The sequence below is a fragment of the Nerophis lumbriciformis genome, linkage group LG31, assembly GCF_033978685.3.
Source record: "Nerophis lumbriciformis linkage group LG31, RoL_Nlum_v2.1, whole genome shotgun sequence".
NCBI classification, from domain to species: Eukaryota; Metazoa; Chordata; class Actinopteri; order Syngnathiformes; family Syngnathidae; genus Nerophis; species Nerophis lumbriciformis.
In genome coordinates this window covers 162237-190000 of record NC_084578.2, presented here as the reverse complement: position 1 = coordinate 190000, position 27764 = coordinate 162237, and the positions used below count along the sequence as shown (strand labels likewise).

General features: G+C 41.3%; 2 protein-coding genes across 3 annotated transcripts in view; both read right to left on the bottom strand.

Annotated features, from left to right (window-relative positions):
- The window catches only part of LOC133574122 (uncharacterized), a 38105-nt gene extending 22160 nt beyond the window's left edge, over window positions 1-15945 (bottom strand). Inside the window, exons 1-4 of the mRNA XM_061926197.1 lie at window positions 14404-15945; window positions 13524-13620; window positions 13367-13464; window positions 4266-4349 (exon numbers count right to left, since the gene is read on the bottom strand). Of these exons, the coding sequence (XP_061782181.1) occupies window positions 4266-4349; window positions 13367-13464; window positions 13524-13620; window positions 14404-14592 (468 nt within the window). The 5' untranslated portion in view covers window positions 14593-15945. The remainder of the gene's footprint in view (window positions 1-4265; window positions 4350-13366; window positions 13465-13523; window positions 13621-14403) is intronic.
- A 273-nt stretch (window positions 15946-16218) lies between these two features.
- Window positions 16219-27494, bottom strand: LOC133574124 (integral membrane protein 2B-like). 2 transcript variants are annotated; one of them, XM_061926199.2, is made up of 7 exons: window positions 27277-27492; window positions 20149-20280; window positions 20017-20085; window positions 17938-18081; window positions 17771-17881; window positions 17550-17700; window positions 16219-16949 (listed from the first exon to the last, which is right to left on the bottom strand). In XM_061926199.2, the coding sequence occupies exons 1-7, from the start codon at window positions 27358-27360 to the stop codon at window positions 16861-16863; spliced, it is 780 nt and encodes a 259-aa protein (XP_061782183.1). In that variant the 5' UTR covers window positions 27361-27492; the 3' UTR covers window positions 16219-16860. The 2 variants fall into 2 exon arrangements, with proteins under 2 accessions (XP_061782183.1, XP_061782182.1); XM_061926198.1 differs by having other exon boundaries at window positions 20017-20280; window positions 27277-27494.
- Between the last annotated feature and the right edge of the window lie 270 nt (window positions 27495-27764).

Sequence of the window (27764 nt, the reverse complement as noted above, 5' to 3'; positions counted from 1 at the left end):
GAAAAGAAACAAGTAGACATGGTGAATGCACAATATATCATCACACTAGATTACACTACACTACATTACACTACACTACACTATATTACACTACACTACACTATATTACACTACACTACACTATATTACACTACATTACACTACATTACACTACACTACATTACACTACACTACACTACACTACATTACACTACATTACACTACACTACATTACACTACACTATATTACACTACACTACATTACACTACACTATATTACACTACACTACACTATATTACACTACACTACATTACACTACACTATATTACACTACACTATATTACACTACATTACACTACACTACATTATATTACACTACACTACATTACACTACATTACACTATCTTACACTACACTATATTACACTATATTACACTACACTATATTACACTACACTATATTACACTACACTATATTATATTACACTACATTATACTACACTACATTACATTACATTACACTACATTACACTACACTATATCACACTACACTACATCACACTACACTATATTACACTACACTATATTACACTATATTACACTACACTACATTACACTACACTATATTACACTACACTACACTACATTACACTACACTACATTATATTAGACTACACTACATTACACTACATTACACTATCTTACACTACACTATATTACACTATATTACACTACACTACACTATATTACACTACACTATATTATACTACACTACATTATACTACACTATATTACACTACACTACATTACATTACACTACATTACACTACACTATATCACACTACACTACATCACACTACACTATATTACACTACACTATATTACACTACACTATGTTACACTACACTATATTCACTACACTATATTACACTACATTACACTACACTATATTACACTATACTACATTACACGACACTATATTACACTATACTACATTACACGACACTATATTACACTATACTACATTACACTACACTATATTACACTACACTATGTTACACTACACTATATTTACTACACTATATTACACTACACTATATTACACTACATTACACTACACTACATTACACTACACTATATTACACTATACTACATTACACTACACTATATTGCACTACACTACACTATATTACATTACACTACATTACACTACACTACACTACACTACATTACACTACACTATATTAGACTACACTACATTACACTGCATTACACTACACTACATTACACTACACTACACTACATTACACTACACTATATTACACTACACTATATTACACTACACTACATTATACTACACTACATTACATTACACTACATTACACTACACTATATTACACTACACTATATTACACTACACTACATTACACTACACTACATTACATTACACTACATTACACTACACTATATTACACTACACTACATTACACTACACTACACTACATTAGACTACACTACATTACACAGCACTACATTACACTACACTATATTCACTACACTATATTACACTACACTATATTACACTACACTACATTACATTACACTACATTTATTTATTTTATTTTATTTTTTATTTTTTCCCAAGATGGCGGCGCGCACGGACGCAGCGGCTTACGGCTCTCCGTTTCAGTGTTCTTTCCTCCTTCTTTTCTTCTTGTTTTTTTTCCTTTTGTGCACCACCTGTACTGCAACCACCCGGTACACCCGCCAGTCACTCTTGGATATCGGGAACTCGCACCAGATATCTGTTTCGAGCGACTTTCACCACGAGCACAACATCCCAGACGACATAGCGAGAGCACCGGGCTCTCCGTGGTTGGTTGTCGGGTCTGGGAGACGGCGTAGACGGAGGAGGGAGAGGAAGCAGAAGCGTGGTCGCAGGTCCGGCGTCTTGCTCAGGCTTAGGAAACAACCTCACAAGCCACCTCTACCGAGCCTGTTCCTCTCCAATGCCAGATCCCTCGTACAGAAGATGGACGACCTGGAGTTACAACTCGCTGGAAACCGCTATGTTCGGGACTGTTGTGCTATGATTATCACCGAAACCTGGCTTCACCCGGAAATACCCGATGCTAGCATGCAGCTAGCCGGCCGCACTCTGCTCCGACGGGACAGAACTAAGGACTCCGGTAAGAGCAGAGGAGGGGGGCTCTGTATCTACGTGCATGAGAACTGGTGCAACAACGGGACAATCACTGAACAGCACTGTTGCCCGGACGTGGAGTACATGTCTGTTAGATGTCGGCCTTTTTTTCTCCCGAGAGAGCTGTCTGTTGTTATCATCACGGCTGTGTATATTCCACCGGACGCCAAAGTAAACACAGCGCTCTCTCTTCAACGAACAGCAGCGGGCCCACCCCTCCGGTGTTCATATCATAGCAGGGGATTTTAATAAGGTCAATCTGAAGACTGTACTCCCTAAGTTCTACCAGCACGTGAAGTGTTCTACAAGGGGCAAGAACACCCTGGACCACGTGTATACCAACATGAAGCACGCGTACAGAGCTACACCCCTCCCCCAGCTTGGACAGTCAGACCATCTTTCCCTCCTGCTCTCTCCTACCTACACCCTCATCAGACACCAGGCCAGGCCCATCACAAAGACTGTTATGACCTGGCCTGACGATGCACTCCCCAAACTTCAGGACTGCTTCCAACACACAGACTGGGACCTCTTCCAACAACAGGAGCTGGAGACAGCCACAGGAACGGTGCTGGACTACATGCAGTTCTGCATCGGGAATGTGACTGTGGAAAAAACCATCCGGGTTTACCCCAACAAGAAACCCTGGATAACCAGCCAGGTCCGCACACTCCTCAGGGCCTGCGACGCAGCCTTCAGGTCAGGGGACAGGGCACTGTACAGTGCTGCTAGAGCCGAACTGAAGAGAAGGGTTAGGTGACATCAGGTGAACATCAGATCTAGGTGTCACTGACAACAGGTGAACATCAGATCTAGGTGTCACTGACATCAGGTGAACATCAGATCTAGGTGTCACTGACATCAGGTGAACATCAGATCTAGGTGTCACTGACATCAGGTGAACATCAGATCTAGGTGTCACTGACAACAGGTGAACATCAGATCTAGGTGTCACTGACAACAGGTGAACATCAGATCTAGGTGTCACTGACATCAGGTGAACATCAGATCTAGGTGTCACTGACATCAGGTGAACATCAGATCTAGGTGTCACTGACATCAGGTGAACATCAGATCTAGGTGTCACTGACATCAGGTGAACATCAGATCTAGGTGTCACTGACAACAGGTGAACATCAGATCTAGGTGTCACTGACAACAGGTGAACATCAGATCTAGGTGTCACTGACATCAGGTGAACATCAGATCTAGGTGTCACTGACATCAGGTGAACATCAGATCTAGGTGTCACTGACATCAGGTGAACATCAGATCTAGGTGTCACTGACATCAGGTGAACATCAGATCTAGGTGTCACTGACATCAGGTGAACATCAGATCTAGGTGTCACTGACAACAGGTGAACATCAGATCTAGGTGTCACTGACATCAGGTGAACATCAGATCTAGGTGTCACTGACATCAGGTGAACATCAGATCTAGGTGTCACTGACATCAGGTGAACATCAGATCTAGGTGTCACTGACAACAGGTGAACATCAGATCTAGGTGTCACTGACATAATTTTTTCGGTAAAATAGTGACAACTGGGCTGCTAGTTTTTTTTACTGCAAAATCTAAAGAATGTTTTTACAGTGTACATAAAGAAGATGTAATAAGCAAATACTTGTACAATAATAGCATGAGGTGAATCCCTATATATACATATATACATATATATATACACATATATACATATATATATATATATATATATATATGTATATGTATATATATATATATATATATATATATATATATATGTATATGTATATATATATATTCATCAACCATGTGTATATGATATATGATGTATTCATCAACCATGTGTATATGATGTATTCATCAACCATGTGTATATGATGTATTCATCAACCATGTGTATATGATGTATTCATCAACCATGTGTATATGATGTATTCATCAACCATGTGTATATGATGTATTCATCAACCATGTGTATATGATGTATTCATCAACCATGTGTACTCATGCTTACAAGCTCTCATCAGTTGCTTTTGAGGGTCATGGAAGAAGTTTATTGCAAAGACTTTGGGTCCAACAGAGTTGTGATCTTACATACCTGACTTTTAATGTCTCTGTGCAGGATCTTTCTGTCATGGATGTGTTTGAGGCCCAGGCAGATCTGAACAAACCAATCCAGTACCTGAACAAGATCATGGTTGTATTTAGGCTTTATTTCTCACAACTCTGACACTGCAAGGCATCAGCTGTTTTAATACTTCTCTCAGCAATTTGTCCATTATAGATGCTAAAAGCAATCCAAAGCAAATCGATAGATGCTGAGCGATCTAAATAGATATTGTTGCGTGTGTCCAGTATTCCCTCTCAGGGAATTAAAGTCACTGGTCAATCCCAAGTTCTTTCAGATGACATATATGCAGAGTAAGAAGGACCATCAAGACAGAATAGGAATATTATCAAGTTTCACTAAAGCTTTAGGAGACCAGCCCACATCAATACAGTCATACCGTCATCTCGGGATGGTCTAACATTCACACGGAAGAGACAACTTATTGCATCCAAAGAAAGTCCCCACCCCTCTCCAGAAAGAAATACAGGCTCATTGTTCTACTACAGATAAGATATAAGGGAGTACTCCAACTCCTACATTGCAAGCCTTCAAGGTAACACACACAGTTTACTTGCGGACATAAAATGAAAAAATACAAAGAGTACAAATGGAAAAACACTAGCTGATTTAAACATGGCTATGAATGAAGAAATAACTCTTAAACATATATGCATTCTCCACAATATAGATATTAAACAGCTTAAGGTAATAAAGCAAATTAGTGCAATATCTAATAACAAATCAACAATGAATTCATTATTTTTACAGCAAGTGTAAAAAAGAGCTGTACTCTCGACATTCCTTGTATACAAAGTATATCACATATATATATATACATATATATATATATATATATATATATATATATATATATATATATATATATATATATATATATCGAATGTCACGTAAAATATACATTTATCACAATAGTTATACATAACATACATACAATACACTTCATGCAAATTGCTTTTAGAAAGCATTCATTTGAATGAACAATGCATGTAGTCACTACTAGGTGGTTTAGAAACAACATCTTCCCCTGAAGTATGTCAACAAAAGGTGTCAAAAGAACTGCCTGTTTAGTAACACAACATCTTCCCCTAAAATATGTCAACAAAAGGTGTCCAAAGAACTGCCTGTTTAGTAACACAACATCTTCCCCTGACATATGTAAACAAAAGGTGTCCAGTGCTGCCTGTTTAGTAACACATCTCTGAAATATGTAAACAAAAGGTGTCCAAAGTGTTGCCTGTTTAGTAATACAACATCTTCCCCTGAAATATGTAAACAAAAGGTGTTCAGTGCTGCCTGTTTAGTAACACAACATCTCTGAAACATGTAAACAAAAGGTGTCCAAAGTGCTGCCTGTTTAGTAACACAACATCTCTGAAATATGTCAACAAAAGGTGTCCAAAGTGCTGCCTGTTTAGTAACACAACATCTCTGAAATATGTCAACAAAAGGTGTCCAAAGTGCTGCCTGTTTAGTAACACAACATCTCTGAAAGACGTAAACAAAAGGTGTAAAAAGTGCTGCCTGTTTAGTAACACAACATCTCTGAAAGACGTAAACAAAAGGTGTAAAAAGTGCTGCCTGTTTAGTAACACAACATCTCTGAAACATGTAAACAAAAGGTGTCCAAAGTGCTGCCTGTTTAGTAACACAACATCTCTGAAATATGTAAACAAAAGGTGTCCAAAGTGCTGCCTGTTTAGTAACACAACATCTCTGAAAGACGTAAACAAAAGGTGTCCAAATTGCTGCCTGTTTAGTAACACAACATCTCTGAAATATGTAAACAAAAGGTGTCCAAAGTGCTGCCTGTTTAGTAACACAACATCTCTGAAATATGTAAACAAAAGGTGTCCAAAGTGCTGCCTGTTTAGTAACACAACATCTCTGAAATATGTCAACAAAAGGTGTCCAAAGTGCTGCCTGTTTAGTAACACAACATCTCTGAAATATGTAAACAAAAGGTGTCCAAAGTGCTGCCTGTTTAGTAACACAACATCTCTGAAATATGTCAACAAAAGGTGTCCAACGTGAGTCTGAAAAGTATTCACAGTGCTTCACTTTTTCCACATTGTGTAATGTTAGACTTATTTGGAATAAATTCATTTTCCTCTCAAGCTCCATCCGGTTGGATGGGAAGTGTTGGTTTTCATCCAGGATGTCTCCGTACATTGCTGCATTCATCTTTCCCTCTATCCTGACTAGTCTCCCAGTACCTGGCGCTGAAAAGGACCCCCACAGCATGATGCTGCCACCACCATGCTTCACTGTAGGGATGGTATTGTCCCGGTGGTGTTTCCTCCAAACTTTCACACCAAAGACTTCAATCTTTGTCTCATCAGACCAGAAAAATTAGTTTCTCATGGTCTGAGAGTCTTTCTGGTGCATGTTGGCAAACTTTGGACTATAAAATGGCTTCTGTCTGGCCTCTCTACCACACTTCTTCCTTTTAAGGATGATGGAGACCACTGTACTCGTGGGACCTTCAAGCAGCAGATATTTTTCTGTATCCTTCCCCAGATTTGCGCCCGGCAACAATTTTGTCTGGGAGGTCTACAGACAATTCCTTGGACTTCATCCTTGGTGTGGGACCTCATATATAGACATATGTGTGCCTTTCCAAAGCATGTCCAACCAAGCTCAGGTGCACTCGAAAGAAGCTGTAGGAACATCTCAAGGAAGATCAGTTGAAACAGGAAGCACCTGAGATCACTTTTGAGGTTAATGGCAAAGGCTGTCAATACTTGTGCAATTTCTTAGTATTTGATTTTTATAAGTTTGCAACAAATTAAAAAATATATATTTTCACGTTGTCATTATGAGGTATTGTGCAGAATTTTGAGGACACAAATGAATCAGCCGAACTCAGGGGCGCCCTGATTGTCACCATCTTCAAGAAGGGAGATAAGGCGGACTGTGGCAACTACAGAGGCATCTCTCTCCTGTCCACAACAGGAAAAATATTGGCCCTTATTTTGGCAAACCGGTTATTGCCGCTGTCAGAAGAGATCCTCCCAGAGTCCCAGTGTGGCTTTCGTCCAGCTAGGGCAGGGGTCATCAACCCGCGGCTCCGGAGCCGCATGCGACTCTTTGATCACTCTGATGCGGCTCAGCTGCATACTTACCGCCCCTCCCGATTTGCCTGGGAGACTTCCGCATTTCAGTGCCTCTCCCAGAAATCTCCCGGGGCAAATATTGTCAGATTTTCACCTTAACAATTATAATAAGGGCGTGTTGTGATGGTACAGCATTTAACACCCTCTACAACCTGTACTAACAGTGTGCCAGCCCAGCCACATGTTGTATGCAATTGCTGCTTGCACACGTACGTGACAGCAAGGCATACTTGGTCAACAGCCACACAGGTTACACTGACAGTGGCCGTATAAAACAACTTTAACACTCTTACTAATATGCGCCACACTGTGAACCTTCTGTGCCACATCAATATGGAATGCACTCCCAACAGGTGTAAAAGAAAGTGCATCTCTATCCTCTTTCAAAACCCACTAAAACAACACCTCCAGGCAACTTCAACCCTTGACTAACACCCTCCCCCTTCCACATCCCACCTCCCCGGATTGTAAATAACCAAATGTAAATAATGAAATGTATTTCTAATGTATATACTTGTTCTTATGCTATCTGAACTCACTATGTTCTCTGCTCGCTGTACATATCCTACCAAGTCAGTCCTACACTGTTTCAATGGCCATTTCTCTGATGATGCAATTGTTGATGACTGAAGTGCTGATATCAACCAAACCCTCCTCATCCCACCCCCTGGATTGTAAATAATGTAAATAATTCAATGTATATACTCTGATGATTAACTTGTCTGTTGACTGTATTATGATGATAGTATATATCTGTACCATGAATTGATTACGTGGACCCTGACTTAAACAAGTTGAAAAACTTATTGGGGTGTTAGCATTTAGTGGTCAATTGTACGGAATATGTACTGTACTGTGCAATCTACTAATACAAGTTTCAATCAATCAATCAATGGACACAGATACACCTACTGTACCTCCTGGAGACTTTTAATTGTTGACTTGGACACAGATACATCTACTATACCTCCTGGAGACCTAACTTCATCTGGCCAACTCTTGTGAAGGGCTTTTTCTGGACAAGGGAAAGGATTTGTCTGTCATCCACCACACTTGTTTTCCGTGGTCTTCCAGGTCTTTAGGTGTTGCTGAGCTCACCTGTGCCTTCTCTCTTTTTAAAAATGTACATCTCATGTTTTTGCTATCTCTCTGATGGCTTTGTTTGGATTGTTCAGTCTAATGATGGCTTGCTTCTTCACTCATAGTGACAGCTCTTTGGACTTCATATTAATTATTACAATATTTATTATTATTATTATTATTTATTTAATATTTAAGATGGCGGCGCGCATAGACGCAGCGGTTCAGATCTCTCTTTTTTGGTGCAAGTTTTTGTTATTTTTGCTTGTATGGTGTGTGTGTCTGTCCACATTATGCCGGGCAACTAACATCTACAGTCGACCCGAACTTCTTAAATTGAGACTACGGAGTGAGCAAGACGTCACAGCTGAGTTTCTTCGTTTACACGAGATACCGGCGGACATAGCCAGGACACCGGGATCTCCATGGATTACATTTCCCAGGAGAAGGAGGCGGAGGGACAGGAAGCAAAAGCGGGGCTGCAGAGCTGGCGTGCTAGCTAGGCTCCGCAAGCTGCCATTCAAACCATCGCTTCCCAGCATTTCTTTATGGAATGCAAGATCCCTCGACAACAAGCTGGATGAGCTGAAGCTGCAGACTGCGACAAATAAGATGGTCGGGGAGAGCTGCATTCTGCTCATCACGGAGACGTGGCTTCACCCGCTCATCCCGGACACGGCTATCGAGCTAGCGGGCCGCACAACACATCGGCATGACAGAACCAAGGACTCCGGTAAGAGCAGAGGAGGGGGGCTGTGCATCTACGTCAACAACAGCTGGTGGACCAACACCAAGACTGTTACCAGTCACTGCTCATCTGATTTGGAGTACGTTACTGTGAAATGCAGACCCATCTACCTTCCACGGGAGTTTAATGTTGTCATGCTAACAGCTGTTTACATACCACCGGCAGTTAATGCTAGAACGGCCCTCAGGGTGTTACATGACTCCATTAGCAGTCAACAAAGCGCGTACCCTGAGGCGGTGCACATCATTGCTGGGGACTTTAATCATGCAGAATTGAAAACTGTGCTGCCTAAATTCCACCAGTACCGTACATTAAATGTGCAACTAGGGGCAAAACACTCTGGACAAGGCATACTCTAATATCAAGAGTAGCTACAGGGCTAAGCCACTACCACACTTGGGCCAGTCCGACCACCTGTCAGTGTTGTTAATCCCAGCATACACCCCCCTCAGGAAAAGTGCTCCCCCGACAACTAAGACTGTTAAAATCTGGCCTGAGGGCGCCTCTCAGCAGCTCCAGGATTGCTTTGAAAGAACAAACTGGAGCATCTTTGAACAGCAGGACCTGGAGGACTACCCTTTATCTGTGCTGAGCTATATCAAGTTCTGCACGGATAATGCTATGACCGAGAAGCGCATCCGGGTCTATCCAAACCAAAAGCCCTGGATGACTGGTGAGGTCAGGACCCTGCTGAAGGAGAGGAACAAGGCCTTCAGGTGTGGTGATGGGGCACATTGTACTGCCAGAGCCAGCCTGAGGAGAGGTATCATAGAAGCCAAGACAGCATATCGGAAGAAAATAGAGGTACACCTCAGCAGCAACAACACAAGGCAGGTGTGGCAGGGGGTGAAGCACATCACCGGCTACAAATCCAACAACCTCGCTGGCGGAGGAACTGAACATCTTCTTTGCTCGTTTCGTGGTGGAGCAACCACATGCAGTCACATCACAACCCTCAACCCGTGACAACGTCCTCATGTTGGAGGAACATGAGGTGCAGCGCACGCTAAGGCGGGTGAACACAAGGAAAGCTGCTGGATCGGATGGCGTACCTGGACGTGTACTAAAGACCTGTGCCAACCAGCTGACTGTTGTCTTCACCAGGATTTTCAACCAGTCCTTGTCCCAGGACATCGTCCCACCCTGTCTAAAGGACTCTGTTATTGTCCCACTGCCAAAAAAAACTGCAGTAAACAGCTTGAATGACTACCGTCCAGTGGCACTTACACCAATCATTATGAAGTGCTTTGAAACTCTGGTTCGGGGGCACATCACCTCAAATCTGCCACCTGAATTGGACTCTCACCAGTTTGCGTACATGGCAAACAGATCTACAGAGGATGCTATCGCAACAGCCCTCCACACTGCTCTGAGCCGCCTAGAGCAGCAGGGGAGCTATGCAAGGCTGTTTTTTGTTGATTTTAGCTCTGCGTTCAACACCATCCTCCCCCACAGACTGGTGCCCAGACTGACGGGGCTGGGACTGTCTTCCTCCATCTGCCACTGGATCCTGGACTTCCTGACAAATCGCTCTCAGAGGGTGAGAGTAGGCTCCCACCTCTCAGCATCCATCAGCATCAGCCCTGGCTCCCCCCAGGGCTGCGTGCTAAGCCCCCTACTCTACACCCTCTACACTCATGACTACACCCCTGCTCATGCCAGCAATACCACTATTACATTTGCAGACGACACCACAGTAGTGGGACTAATATCTGGGAGGGATGAGTCTGCCTACAGAAATGAAGTGGAGCGGCTGACTGGGTGGTGCAGGGAAAACAACCTGGTCCTTAACACCAATAAGACGAAGGAGCTGATCATGGATTTCCGGAACAAAAAAACAATAAACATCCAATCACTGTACATCAATGGGGACTATGTGGAAAGGGTCTATAACTTCAGGTTCCTGGGGATCCAGATCGAGGAAGACCTGTCGTGGAGTGCGAACACCTCAGTGACCATCAAAAAAGCACAACAGAGACTTTACTTTCTGAGACTCCTCAAAAATAACCACCTGTCACAAAAACTGCTTGTGTCCTTCTATCGCTGCTCAATAGAGAGTGTGCTGACATACTGCATGTGTGTATGTTATGACATACTGCATGTGTGTATGGTATGACATACTGCATGTGTGTATGGTATGACATACTGCATGTGTGTATGGTATGACATACTGCATGTGTGTATGTTATGACATACTGCATGTGTGTATGGTATGACATACTGCATGTGTGTATGTTATGACATACTGCATGTGTGTATGTTATGACATACTGCATGTGTGTATGGTATGACATACTGCATGTGTGTATGTTATGACATACTGCATGTGTGTATGGTATGACATACTGCATGTGTGTATGTTATGACATACTGCATGTGTGTATGGTATGACATACTGCATGTGTGTATGGTATGCCAGCTGCACGGCAGCAGAGAAAAATGCACTTCAAAGGGTGATTAAAAAGTGCCATGAAGATCATTGGCTGCTCTCTCCCCTCTCGAGATGAACTGTACATTGCCAGGTGCCTCAAAAAGGCCCAAAACATCATAAGGGACCCATCTCACCCCGGACATAAACTTCTTGAACTGCTGGGCAGGAGATACAGGACAATAAAATGCCGGACAAACTGATTTAAGAACACTTTTTACCTGAGAGCAATAGTGTCGCTGAACACAAGACAATAATGACTGTGCATGTGAGCTGTGTGCTTGCTATTTTTATGTATTGTATGTATTTGTATCTATTTATCTATGTTCTTATGTTTTTATGTGTTATTATGAATTTGCACTAAACTAATTTTTGCTTACAAATTTGTTGTACAATGTACAATGACAATAAAGATATATTCTATTCTATTCTCTATATTGACAGATGACCTCCCCAGACTCCAAATGAATATACCACACTTGAAATTAACTCTAGGCCTTTTATCTGCTATTATGTAAATGAAGGGAGGGAATAAGACACACCTGGCCATGGAACAGCTGAGTAGCCAATTGTCCAATTACTTTTGGTCCCTTAAAAGGTGGAAGGCACATATCAAATGTGTTGTAGTTCCTACACCGGTCACCTGATTGGGATGTAAATACCCCCAAATTAAAGCTCAAAGTCTGCACTTAAAAGTACATCTTGATTGTTTCATTTCAAATCCATGGTGGTGTTGTACAGAGCTGGAATACTGAAAATTGTGTCAATGTCCAAATATTTATGGACCTAACTGTATATGTATGTATATCTGTATGTATATATGTGTGGATATATGTATGTATATATGTATGTATATGTGTGCGCGTATATGTATGGAAATATGTATGTATATATGGATGTATATATGTATGGATATATTGATGTACATATGTGTATATATGTGTCAATACTTGGACTATGGGTTGTGTTTTCCCGGAATGCAAAGGAAAGTTGGCGCGGACAAGGCGTGAATGTAAGTACATATTTATTTAAACACTAACAAACTACAAAAAAAGGAAGCAAACAAAAGGCGCGCACAATGGCGGAGAACAAACTTGGCTAATGAAACAAAACTTGCACAAAGGCAGAAACTATGAACACAAAACAAAAACACTTACTGTGGCATGGCATGAAGCATGAACTATGGTAAACAGGAATATCATGGGTAGCAGTAGCATGGGTGGATAGATATAATGTCACCAGGACGAACAACAGAAACAGACCGGCTTAAATAGCAGTGACATGATCAGTGAAAACAGGTGCGTGACTCAAAACGTGAAACAGGTGCGTGACATGACAGGTGAAAACTAATGGGTTGCTATGGTGACAAAACAAACAACAGAGCACAAAGAGTCCAAAAACAAAACCGAACATGACTAAAACAAAACATGATCACACAGACATGACAATATGTATGGATATATGGATGTATATATGTGTACATACGTATGTATGTCTACGATGAGGTGGCGACTTGTCCAGGGTAATAATAAAACTATGTATGATTCCTGCTGATATCTTATAGGATCAATATCCGTATCGGGCAATCTTCGACGCTCCAATATTGGAATGGTATGAAAAGTGAGAAAGTCCTTTTTTGCATTGGAGTTGATGTGTACCTAATGAAGTGGCCGCTGACAGTGACAGTGTGGGTCCCCACCTGTTGTTCAGTGAAGAAGACTCCTCTCTGCAGGTTGATCTTCCTCATCAGGTCTCCTCCATCACAGAACTCCATGACGATGCACAGACTGCCGCCATCTGCACAAAACCTTGGTCAAATGGGAGCAAAAAGATGAAGATCTGGGTGGTGAGGTCACCTTGGAAGGAGCGTAAGAAGGACACAATGTTGGAATGTTCCATGCTGGACAGGAGGCCCACCTCCTTCTTGGCCAACTCCTTCTCTCTGCTGGACATCTGCAGCACAAACATGACACTTTCACTTCCGGTCCAGGCCGGTGTGCTCACCTTGGTCAGGTAAACATGACATGTCGGCACTTTCACTTCCGGCCCAGGCCGGTGTGCTCACCTTGGTCAGGTAAACATGACATGTCGGCACTTTTACTTCCGGCCCAGGCCGGTGTGCTCACCTTGGTCAGGTAAACATGACATGTCGGCACTTTCACTTCCGGCCTAGGCCGATGTGCTCACCTTGGTCAGGTAAACATGACATGTCTGCACTTTTACTTCCGGCTTAGGTCGGTGTGCTCACCTTGGTCAGGTAAACATGACATGTCGGCACTTTCACTTCCTGCCCAAGCCGGTGTGCTCACCTTGGTCAGGTAAACATGACATGTCTGCACTTTTACTTCCGGCCCAGGGCGGTGTGCTCACCTTGGTCAGGTAAACATGACATGTCGGCACTTTCACTTCCGGCCCAGGCCGCTGTGCTCACCTTGGTCAGGTAAACATGACATGTCGGCACTTTCACTTCCGGCCCAGGGCGGTGTGCTCACCTTGGTCAGGTAAACATAACATGTCGGCACTTTCACTTCCGGCCCAGGCCGATGTGCTCACCTTGGTCAGGTAAACATGACATGTCTGCACTTTCACTTCCGGCCCAGGGCGGTGTGCTCACCTTGGTCAGGTAAACATGGCATGTCGGCACTTTCACTTCCGGCCCAGGGCGGTGTGCTCACCTTGGTCAGGTAAACATGACATGTCGGCACTTTCACTTCCGGCCCAGGCAGGTGTGCTCACCTTGGTCAGGTCGATCCTCTTCACCACACATTGTGTGCCCGCAGCACCTTTGGGTCGCACCAGGAAGGCTTTACCGAAGGCGCCTTCTCCGATCTGACGCACAACTTCATAGTCTTCCATCTCAGCTCCAAGGACACAAAAGTATTTATTATTTGTTGACAAACATCCGCCACTAGGGGTCAGCGTCATCTTATTGGAGCGTGTTAATAAGACGAGAGCATGTCACCTTCAAATGACGTCTTTACAAAGTTAAGAATGCACTTTGTCATAAATATTGGTCATCAGAGGAAACAAAGTGCGTTGCCATGGCGACAGAAACAGGCGCAGCTAGCATTCATGCTAGCAGGCTCCAACAAGTGAACATAGTCTAAAGAAAGACAAAGTAGGTGGTTTTGAAACAGTTGAATGTCCTCCAACATCAGCGTTACCTGTTTTTAAGCCATGTTTCCTCCACTCGCTCGTCTAGTTAGTCGCTGGGCTTCACAGAGAGCAACTTATTCTACCTCCAAACAAACATTCCGTATTGCGGAGCCGGTAGTGACGTACGAGCAAAGCATGCTGGGAATTGTAGTTGTCACACAGCTAACACTTTTTGTGGTTTTTTTCTTTCTTAAAAGGGCTTTTGACGGCTTTCAAAATGATAGGAGTATATTCTTCTCTTTATCATTCATAAATGTATTTGAACCCAGAAATAACAGCAGCATATGTATTCATAGCTTTTGATTATGACAATCATTTCTTGTTGATAGAAAACAAAAACAGCTGTTTTGTCGAAAGTAAACATTCAAATATTCCACATCCCACAATGTTCCCACATTCTAATTGATATTAATATCTTTCAACACCAAACATTCCTCGCGTTCAAACATTGAAGCTAACAAAGTTCCACTTTTCACTTGACATTTCTCTGGGTTTCCTCATAATTGACACTTTTTTCCAGGTAAAAATCTAAACTTTTCTAACATTAAATCTTGTAACAAAGAAGTCGAAATCGAAACTTCTTTCATTGGGATGTTGTGTAAAATTGCAAAATTCAGACTTTTCTCATATATTCACTTTTCTTTCCTGGTAAAATTGCATTGCTTTTCTCCTAGAAGGACATTTTTATTTGTCTGTACTTTCTCATCCGTACATTTTCATGTCAAATATGGACTTTGAATAGTTTTTCCTCAACAATGTAAATATCCTGAGAGCCAGCGTCCTCTCCAGTGGACATTGTGTTGTGCATTTTTTCCTGAAATGTGTAATCCTAAAAAGTATAGATGAAAAGAAATGTCCACTGCAGAGGAAATATTCCATCATGATTTGGCACACATTCAAATGTGGGATAATCCATGTTTTTTAATGATCACTTCCCTTTGTCACATTTCCCATGATGCCCCTGTGATGACAGCTTGTTGTCCTGAGGTGACGAGACAACACAGTTAGTTGTGTGCTGCTCTCCTAAACAGTTTTAGTCCTTTCCAAGTGGAACACAAGACAGGAGAACCACAATTCATTTTGTACTTTTCTTATTTGACTGTTCATCTCCCCAAAGATTATAACTACACGCACGCACGCACGCACGCACGCACGCACGCACGCACGCACGCACGCACGCACGCACGCACGCACGCACGCACGCACGCACGCACGCACGCACACGCACACACACACACACACACACACACACACACACACACACACACACACACACACACACACACACACACACAACAAATTGGTAGAAGGAGTTGTTGAAAACAAAGATGAATGATTACAAGTCATTTCAGCTGATTTGGTGTAAATGTGAAGAAGAAAGAAGCGACTTCATGCTCCAGCAGGAAAGGAAAGATGTTGTTTATTAATGAATTGCAAATGAATCATAATCATGTCGTTTATTAATGATATACAAATGAATCATTATCATGGAGTATTTCCAGAGTTGGGACAAAACAACTTTCTAATATGTTGAGTCATCTTTACACTCAATTCATCCTAAATAGTAAGGTTGCCTCAGCCAATCAGAGGCCACCATACTAAAACCAGCGCTCTGATTGGTTTGGTCGCATCTGGGGCCGACACTACTGTAGTATTACTACTGTAGTACTGAATACTATTGTAGTATTGAATACGACGGTAGTAGTGAATACTACAGTAGTATTGAATACTACAGTAGTATTACTACAATAGTATTCAATACTGTAGTATTGAAAAATATTGTAGTATTGAATACTATTGTAGTATTCAATACTACTATAGTATTGAATACTACTGTAGTAGTGAATAATACTGTAGTATTCAATACTACAGTATTGAATACTACTGTAGTACTGAATACTATTGTAGTATTGAATGCTACTGTACTAGAACTACTGTAGTGTTGAATACTATTGTAGTATTGATGTTGGTACTACTTGGTTTCTGGCCCAACTGTATGTAGAAAGTGAAAGTGAAAGTACGCTGAGAAATGCTCGATCACATCTCACAGATCTCAGTCTCCACCACAAACTTGTTCTCAAAGTGACGGATCTTGTGGCAGCTCAGCACCTCCCGCTTCTGCATACCTGAAACACCCCCCCCCAGGTCAAAGGTCACACTTCTGCTCACTCCCAGGTCAAAGGTCACACATCTTACCCACAATCCCCAGGTCAAAGTTTACTGGTTTTACCCATAAGAGGTCAGAGTTACCCAGAATCCTGAGGTCAAAGTTCACTGATTTTACCCAGAATCCTGAGGTCAAAGTTCACTGGTTTTACCCAGAATCCTGAGGTCAAAGTTCACTGGTCTTACCCAGAATCCTGAGGTCAAAGTTCACTGGTCTTACCCAGAATCCTGAAGTCAAAGTTCACTGGTTTTACCCATAACCCTGAGGTCAAAGTTCACTGGTCTTACCCAGAATCCTGACGTCAGAGTTCACTGGTCTTACCCAGAATCCTGAGGTCAAAGTACACTGGTCTTACCCAAATTCCTGAAGTCAAAATTCACTGGTCTTACCCAGAATCCTGATGTCAGAGTTCACTGGTCTTACCCAGAATCCTGAGGTCAAAGTACACTGGTCTTACCCAAATTCCTGAAGTCAAAGTTCACTGGTCTTACCCAATATCCTGAAGTCAAAATTCACTGGTCTTACCCAGAATCCTGAAGTCAAAGTTCACTGGTCTTACCCAGAATCCTGTCCCGGCGCTGCAGCTTGAAGGTGTCCTTGCCGCGACACAGGTTATGGATGAAGTATCCCAGCTGGTCCACGTGCTCCAGGCGCTCTGTCACCACCATGTCCTCGTGCACCAGGTAGGACTGGGGCAGGTAGGTGCCAGACTGACAGAGAAGCAGAGAGACTTCTTACTGTGACATTTGGACAAGTTCCACAAAGATGAACCATGGCTACCTTGACATTGACCAGCAGCTCCAGGAAGTCTCGTGGTGGCATGACAATGGAGGTGTTGAGCGCGATGACGTAACACCTGTTCAGGTTCAGGTCCAGGTAGGCGGTCAGCATCTGAGAAAGAACCAGGTCAGCTGGGGACAAATGTCTTTGGAGGGTCCACGTCTCACCCGCTGGAAGTCGTGGACGATATCTGCGGGGTCTCCCTCCTCAAAGTCGGGCACTGGCACGTGAATGAGCGCCACCTGTTCCCTCTCCAGCACCCGGATTCTCTCCTCCAGCTGCCTCAGAGGGATTGGAAGCTCCACGTCCACCTGGGACACCAATCAAATTAGACTACAGACTGGAACAGCGCTAGCGTGGCCAAGTTGCTAGAGTGGCCGTGCCAGCAATCGGAGGGTTGCTGGTTACTGGGGTTCAATCCCCACCTTCTACCATCCTAGTCACGTCCGTTGTGTCCTTGGGCAAGACACTTCACCCTTGCTCCTGATGGGTGCTGGTTAGCGCCTTGCATGGCAGCTCCCTCCATCAGTGTGTGAATGTGTGTGTGAATGGGTAAATGTGGAAGTAGTGTCAAAGCGCTTTGAGTACCTTGAAGGTAGAAAAGCGCTATACAAGTATAACCCATTTATCATTTATAGAAGAACTAAACAACTGCAGCGCTGCCACCAGACCCCCCTGGTGTCACCAGAGCCCCCCTGGTGTCACCAGAGCCCCCCTGGTGCAAGACTCCTGCTTTTCAGTCTGTCCCCCAAACCCCCTTCAGATAAGTCCCACAGCAAGAGCTCAGCACACTAAATCCTCAGATAGAAAGTAGATTTTAAGCATTGTATCATAATAAAATAAGTTTAAGCATGTAAAAACGTATCATAATAAAATTATTTAAAGCATTTAAAAAACTTTGTATCAAAATAACATGATTTTAAGCATATAAGAAACTTTGTATCATAACAAAATTATTCTAAGCATGTAAAAAACGTTGTATCGTAATAAAAAGTTTAAGCATGTAAAAAACGTATCATAATAAAATGATTTTAAGCATGTAAAAAACTTTGTATCATAATAAAATAAGTTTAAGCATGTAAAAAATGTATCATAATAAAATGATTGTAAGCATGTAAAAAACTTTGCATCATAATAAAATTATTTTAAGCATGTAAAAAACTTTGCATCATAATAAAATGATTTTAATCTTGTAAAAAACTTTGTATCATAATAAAATGATTTTAAGCATGTAAAAAACTTTGCATCATAATAAAATTATTTTAAGCATGTAAAAAACTTTGTATCATAATAAAATGATTTTAAGCATATAAAAAACTTTGTATCATAATAAAATGATTTTAAGCATATAAAACACTTTGTATCATAATAAAATTTTAAGCATGTAAAAAACCTTGTATCATAATAAAATGATTTTAATCTTGTAAAAAACTTTGTATCATAATAAAATGATTTTAAGCATGTAAAAAACTTATCATAATAAAATTATTTAAAGCATTTAAAAAACTTTGTATCATAATAAAATTATTTTAAGCATATAAGAAACTTTGTATCATAACAAAATTATTTTAAGCATGTAAAAAACGTATCGTAATAAAATGATTTTAAGCATGTAAAACACTTTGTATCATAATAAAATGATTTTAAGCATGTAAAAAACGTATCATAATAAAATTATTTAAAGCATTTAAAAAACTTTGTATCATAATAAAATTATTTTAAGCATGTAAAAAACTTTGTATTATAAAATTATTTTAATCTTGTAAAAAACTTTGTACATAATAAAATGAGTTTAAGCATGTAAAAAACTTTGTACATAATAAAATGATTTTAAGCATGTAAAAAACTTGGCCCTGCGATGAGGTGGCGACTTGTCCAGGGTGTACCCCGCCTTCCGCCCGATTGTAGCTTAGATAGGCTCCAGCGCCCCCCGCGACCCCAAAAGGGAATAAGCGGTAGAAAATGGATGGATGGATGTAAAAAACTTTGTATTACAAAATTATTTTAATCTTCTAAAAAACTTTGTACATAATAAAATGATTTTAATCTTGTAAAAAACTTTGTACATAATAAAATGATTTTAAGCATGTAAAAAACTTTGTATTATAAAATTATTTTAATCTTCTAAAAAACTTTGTACATAATAAAATGATTGTAAGCATGTAAAAAGGTACAAGCGGGTTTTAATGCTCTGGATTGTCCTTGGCACTAATCCCTGCTGACTGTATTGGCAGGTAAAAGGTCACCTTCTCCAGTTGGGCCATGGTCAGGTCCTCCTCGCGGTAGTTGACCCCGCACACAAACACCTGGCCCTCCTGCAAGACAGAGGGAGGCGTGTCACACTTGGCTCTGCTCTGGTCTACGTGCCAGACGCACACCTCCAGGATGTAGTAGCGGTACAGGTAGGCTCCGGCCACCACCATCCCAGACAGCATGAGGCCCAGACCAAGGCACATGCACCAGCACCAGGCCCGAGACTGTCCACGCACAGGAAGTGCTGCCTCCGCATCCTGGAGATGACAAGGTCATGGAGGTCAACACTACGTTAGGGTGTGTGTGTGTGTGTGTGTGTGTGTGTGTGTGTGTGTGTGTGCGTGTGTGTGTGTGTGTGTGTGTGTGTGTGTGCGTGCGTGCATCGGGTAACAAGGCGTCAACAAGGTGCCGCCTTTTTCAAAAAGTAGAGTGACAGCTGAGCAGGAAGGGGCTTGTACCAAGTAGAGAAGACAAGTGACTTCCTGTGTAGCAGAGAGGATTGTGGGTAAATAGTTGAGCAGGGTGTATCAGGTGACAAGTGGCCACATGTCTTCTTCTTCTTCTTCTTCTTCTTTTTCACTTCTCTCTTTCACAACTGGCAGCCACTCCTCTTCAACACTTTTACTGTTGGGGAAAATTCAAGGTTTGGGCGGACCTTAGGACACACCAACCACCACCCTCCTCACAACAGGACCACAACTCTTGCTTGGGTGAGGACCGGACTTAGGCCTCCATGGAGACCAGGTTCAGTTTAGGTCCACATGGAGACCAGGTTCAGTTGTCATCAGGGAAGACTTAGGTCCACATGGAAACCAGGTTCAGTTGTCATCAGGGAAGACTTAGGTCCACATGGAAACCAGGTTCAGTTGTCATCAGGGAAGACTTAGGTCTCCATGGAGACCAGGTTCAGTTTATGTCCACATGGAGTCCAGGTTCAGTTGTCATTAGGGAAGACTTAGGTCCACATGGAAAACAGGTTCAGTTGTCATCAGGGAAGACTTGAGTCTCCATGGAGACCAGGTTCAGTTGTCATCAGGGAAGACTTAGGTCCCCATGGAGACCAGGTTCAGTTGTCATCAGGGAAGACTTAGGTCTCCATGGAGACCAGGTTCAGTTTAGGTCCACAAGGAGACCAGGTTCAGTTGTCATCAGGGAAGACTTAGGTCTCCATGGAGACCAGGTTCAGTTTAGGTCCACAAGGAGACCAGGTTCAGTTGTCATCAGGGAAGACTTAGGTCTCCATGGAGACCAGGTTCAGTTGTCATCAAGGAGTGACTTCCCAGACATGTTGATGGCCGGGTCAAGTGAAGACCATGACAAACTAGCCTTGCTGCATGAGGTGGCAAGTCTTGATGGCAAGTGGCAAGTCTTTCTGGTCCTCCTGCTGGTTTAATGGGAAGCAGTTGGAGTTTGAAGCGCTCAGTCTAAGTCTCTCTTAGAGATTACAGACTAATCTCTTGATGACATCCTCAGCAGATGTTCTTCAAGATAGTTAGTGTGGGGGTTGTCTTCTCATGGCAGGAAATGTGCTTCTAGTCTTTGAGCAAGGCACCTGACTTGCCTCCAGTGTCGGTTGCACAAATGTGAAGGAAGGTTTGTGCCGATATCTGAGATCCGTATCAGCCTCCTGCTATTCTGTACCACTGCAACACAACTACATCCATACTTTGGACTGTTGGACTTTGTTGACAATGTTTAGACACTTTTACTGACATTTTCTTTTTCTAAAATGTAGTCCTGTTCAAAGAGTCTAAACTTCTGTCCCTGACCAGTTCGTCATGAAGAAAGGTTATTGTGTGTTGGAGAAGCACAGAGACGAGAGGAAACACGTGTTGCCTGTTAGCAGAAGATTGGCAAGAAAAATGACAAATAGCGTCAGACTTTGTGTGACTTCTTCTGGGGGCTACAAAACATTATTCTACTTTCATGTACATTTTCAAAGTTCAGGTCCGTGGCGGTGCACCACTTTCACATATATTAAGGGCAAACCCTGAATTGTACGTTTTATGCAATCATTTTCAAAAAACTAAATAGAGAGCTTCCTCGAGGAGGCAATAAAGTGTAGCACTGCACATTGCATGCAAATAAACTCCAATAAATCAATAAAGATACCAATAATGATAAAATAGTAATACAAATCAATCAGATCAATCAAGTGCAAAGTTCAAACTTATGTCTTGAATACAATAATTGTGTAATATTGTAGACCATGCAGATCAAGGTTTCTCATTGTCATCCCGTTGGGTTGACTTTTTCCTTGCCCTGATGTGGGATCTGAGCCCAGGATGTGGTTGTGGTTTGTGCAGCCCTTTGAGACACTCCTGATTTAAGGCTCTATAAGTCAACTTTGATTGATTGATTGATCAATAAACATTAAGTTAAGTTAACGCAGGCTTTATATCTCACCCCTGGTGGAGGTAATGGAGCTGGGCTTAAAGTCTTTAAAGGAGCACTAAGTGACAGATGGCCAAGGTCTCCAAGGTGGACTCACAACAAAAGGTACAAACTCTTGTCTGCCATAAGGGAGGTTACACAACATCACATATTATTTTTGCACTGAAGAGAAGAAGAGTGGGTGGAAGAAAACAGGAAGTAACGTGCATCCTGTCACTGATGTGAGCGTGCAGCCATGTAATTATTCTGAAATTAAATCAAACAGGAAGTGACATGCATCCTGTCACTGATGTGAGCGTGCAGCCATGTAATTATTCTGAAATGAAATCAAACAGGAAGTAACGTGCATCCTGTCACTGATGTGAGCGTGCAGCCATGTAATTATTCTGAAATTAATTCAAACAGGAAGTGACATGCATCCTGTCACTGATGTGAGCGTGCAGCCATGTAATTATTCTGAAATTAAATCAAACAGGAAGTGACATGCATCCTGTCACTGATGTGAGCGTGCAGCCATGTAATTATTCTGAAATTAAATCAAACAGGAAGTAACATGCATCCTGTCACTGATGTGAGCGTGCAGCCATGTCATTATTCTGAAATTAAATCAAACAGGAAGTGACATGCATCCTGTCACTGATGTGAGCGTGCAGCCATGTAATTATTCTGAAATTAAATCAAACAGGAAGTAACGTGCATCCTGTCACTGATGTGAGCGTGCAGCCATGTAATTATTCTGAAATTAAATCAAACAGGAAGTAACGTGCATCCTGTCACTGATGTGAGCGTGCAGCCATGTAATTATTCTGAAATTAAATCAAACAGGAAGTGACATGCATCCTGTCACTGATGTGAGCGTGCAGCCATGTCATTATTCTGAAATTAAATCAAACAGGAAGTAACATGCATTCTGTCACTGATGTGAGCGTGCAGCCATGTAATTATTCTGAAATTAAATCAAACAGGAAGTAACATGCATCCTGTCACTGATGTGCGCGTGCAGCCATGTAATTATTCTGAAATTAAATCAAACAGGAAGTAACGTGCATCCTGTCACTGATGTGAGCGTGCAGCCATGTCATTATTCTGAAATGAAATCAAACAGGAAGTGACATGCATCCTGTCACTGATGTGAGCGTGCAGCCATGTAATTATTCTGAAATTAAATCAAACAGGAAGTGACATGCATCCTGTCACTGATGTGAGCGTGCAGCCATGTCATTATTCTGAAATGAAATCAAACAGGAAGTAACGTGCATCCTGTCACTGATGTGAGCGTGCAGCCATGTCATTATTCTGAAATGAAATCAAACAGGAAGTAACGTGCATCCTGTCACTGATGTGCGCGTGCAGCCATGTAATTATTCTGAAATGAAACCAAACAGGTAAATTAAGTTCCTCTCTGTTTCCATCAAAAACTACCCGGGTAGATTTAGTTGTTTAGGAACCTTCACAGGAACTTTGCCACTTACTCGGGTAAATAAAGTTCCTGTGTGTTTCCACCAAAAACTACTCTGACTTTGTTGGAATCATGTGAAATAAAGGAGGCAGCACAGGAAGGTAAATAACAACAAACATTACAGTAACTGTTGACTTTATTAGGAGTGACACTATTTGTGTAGTTTAGCATTGAGTTAACAATAACTAATAATAACAATAATAACTAAGTGTTATTAGGGTTAATGATAACTACTATCCATCCACTTATCCGGAATGGGGTTAGGGTTAGGAAGTGAAGTGACACATAGACGATTGTTACACATAGACAACAGGAAGTGACACAGACAATTGTTACACATAGACAACAGGAAGTGACACAGACAATTGTTACACATAGACAAGAGGAAGTGACACATAGACGATTGTTACACATAGACAACAGGAAGTGACACATAGACGATTGTTACACATAGACAACAGGAAGTGACACATAGACGATTGTTACACATAGACAACAGGAAGTGACACATAGACGATTGTTACACATAGACAACAGGAAGTGACACATACACAATTGTTACACATAGACAACAGGAAGTGACACAGACAATTGTTACACATAGACAACAGGAAGTGACAAAGATAATTGTTACACATGGACAACAAGAAGTGACACATAGACAATTGTTACACATAGACAACAGGACAGACAACAGGAAGTGACACATAGACAATTGTTACACATAGACAACAGGAAGTGACAAAGATAATTGTTACACATGGACAACAAGAAGTGACACATAGACAATTGTTACACATAGACAACAGGACAGACAACAGGAAGTGACACATAGACAATTGTTACACATAGACAACAAGAAGTGACACAGACGATTGTTACACATAGACAACAGGAAGTGACACAGACAATTGTTACACATAGACAACAGGAAGTGACACATAGACAATTGTTACACATAGACAATTGTTACACATGGACAACAGGAAGTGACACAGACAATTGTTACACATAGACAACAGGAAGTGACACAGACGATTGTTACACATAGACAACAGGAAGTGACACATAGACAATTGTTACACATTGACAACAGGAAGTGACACAGACAATTGTTACACAAACAGGAAGTGACACAAAGACAATTGTTACACAAAGACAACAGGAAGTGACACATAGACAATTGTTACACATAGACAACAGGAAGTGACACATAAACAATTGTTACACATAGACAACATTAAGTGACACATAGACAATTGTTACACATAGACAACAGGAAATGACACGTAGACAATTGTTACACATAGACAACATTAAGTGACACATAGACAATTGTTACACATAGACAACAGGAAATGACACGTAGACAATTGTTACACATAGACAACAGGAAGTGACACATAGACAATTGTTACACATAGACAACAGGAAATGACACAGACAATTGTTACACGTAGACAACAGGAAGTGACACAGACAATTGTTACACATAGACAACAGGAAGTGACACATAAACAATTGTTACACATAGACAACATTAAGTGACACATAGACAATTGTTACACATAGACAACATTAAGTGACACATAGACAATTGTTACACATTGACAACAGGAAGTGACACATAGACGATTGTTACACATAGGTAACAGGAAGTGACAAATACACAATTGTTACACATACACAACAGGAAGTGATACGTTGACAATTGTTACACATAGACAACAGGAAGTGACACATAGACGATTGTTACACATAGACAACAGGAAGTGACACATAGACAATTGTTACACATAGACAACAGGAAATGACACAGACAATTGTTACACGTAGACAACAGGAAGTGACACAGACAATTGTTACACATAGACAACAGGAAGTGACACATAAACAATTGTTACACATAGACAACAGGAAGTGACACATAGACAATTGTTACACATAGACAACATTAAGTGACACATAGACAATTGTTACACATTGACAACAGGAAATGACACATAGACAATTGTTACACATAGGTAACAGGAAGTGACAAATACACAATTGTTACACATACACAACAGGAAGTGACACAGACAATTGTTACACATAGACAACAGGAAGTGACACATAGACAATTGTTACACATAGACAACATTAAGTGACACATAGACAATTGTTACACATAGACAACATTAAGTGACACATAGACAATTGTTACACATTGACAACAGGAAATGACACATAGACAATTGTTACACATAGGTAACAGGAAGTGACAAATACACAATTGTTACACATACACAACAGGAAGTGACACAGACAATTGTTACACATAGACAACAGGAAGTGACACATAGACAATTGTTACACATAGACAACATTAAGTGACACATAGACAATTGTTACACATAGACAACATTAAGTGACACATAGACAATTGTTACACATTGACAACAGGAAATGACACATAGACAATTGTTACACATAGGTAACAGGAAGTGACAAATACACAATTGTTACACATACACAACAGGAAGTGATACGTTGACAATTGTTACACATAGACAACAGGAAGTGAAGATACATTTTAGTAACTGCTACGAAGTGGAAAAGGGGTAGGATGAAATAGGCTTTGCTTCTTCCTTCTCCTTTTCATATATGTTGCAGAGAAATGAGAATATGTCAAATATGTGACGTATCATATTGAAACTGAAAACATGTTCCAAATAATCTTCAACCTACCAACCAATAGTTCAATGTTCCTCATGAGGAAACCTTTCAACGTCTTACATCCATCAAGTGTATAAAATGGAGTAGATGAGGTATTGTTATGTGACATATGTCATTTTTTGACCAATTTCCCCAGGAGATTTTCTATATTTTGAAATAAAATGTTGATGTCCTCTTCGACACACCTAATAAACACAACACTGCTCCCTCCTTTCCTAAACATAATGTTAAAAATAACTGTTTACTGCCATATAATATTATCTTTAATAACTTTTACTGCTAATGAAGATCACTTCTGGACCGCCTGACTACTAATAATCGGTATCAGTATCGGGTCTATTAGACAGGTTTGCTGCGACATTTTCACTTCATTTGTTGACACATCAAATAAAAAACACGTCAAGCTGACACGGACCACTTTGATACTTGCGATGATTACACGACCAGTAATCTTTGGGACATGTTTTTATTGCACCTTCACTTAGCAGAGCCTTCATCCTTGCTGACGTCACAAGTCAAGTAACGACATGCAAACATAAAATGGACACTTGAAAAGACTCCACCTCAGATCACCAAGACGTGGCTTCGTAAGAGCGTTGGAAGGACATTTAAGGAGGTGCAAGGAAAGTAGACATTAGAGCGTGTCGCACAAACAATAGCAAGTTAGCCATTTTCTACTCACTTTGTCCTCCTCGGAAATCAGCGTTTCCACGTCCTTTTTGACATCTTTCTGCGAAAAGGCCGAGTTAAAAGACACTTTCACCATCGTGGAACGACAAAGCACAAACTTCCACTTGCTAGAAGGGCGAAAAATGTTCTCCTTTAACTTCTGCGTCTTAGTTGCGCGACTGAGAGATATCAAGTTGGTCAAAACAAAGCGGTGGCAACCGAGCACTACACTTCCGCTTTCATTTCAACATAAAGGCACGCCCCTTTTTAGTACGGAAGGACAATAACGCAAATAAGGTTCTGCTCCAATACAAAGTAAATACATGGCCTGTAGTTCTGATACTTTTCACTTGAAAGTAAATGCGTTTGCTTTAAATGTGTTAATAAAACTAAATACGACAACGTGACAATAGGATACATTTTATTTATCCCACGATGCGGATAGTATGTCGTTGCAGTGCAGATTGAAAAAGTCCACAAAATGAGGTAAAAAAAAACACA

What these genes read in the sequence shown, in the direction of transcription:
- LOC133574124 (XM_061926198.1), bottom strand. Translation starts at nt 27,360, where the DNA reads ATGGTGAAAGTGTCTTTTAACTCGGCCTTTTCGCAGAAAGATGTCAAA. An exon ending in CCATGGCCCAACTGGAGAAG is followed by an intron (nt 18,082 to 20,016) that starts GTGACCTTTTAC and finishes TTGGTGTCCCAG; the next exon opens with GTGGACGTGGAGCTTCCAAT. An exon ending in AGCTGCTGGTCAATGTCAAG is followed by an intron (nt 17,701 to 17,770) that starts GTAGCCATGGTT and finishes CTTCTCTGTCAG; the next exon opens with TCTGGCACCTACCTGCCCCA.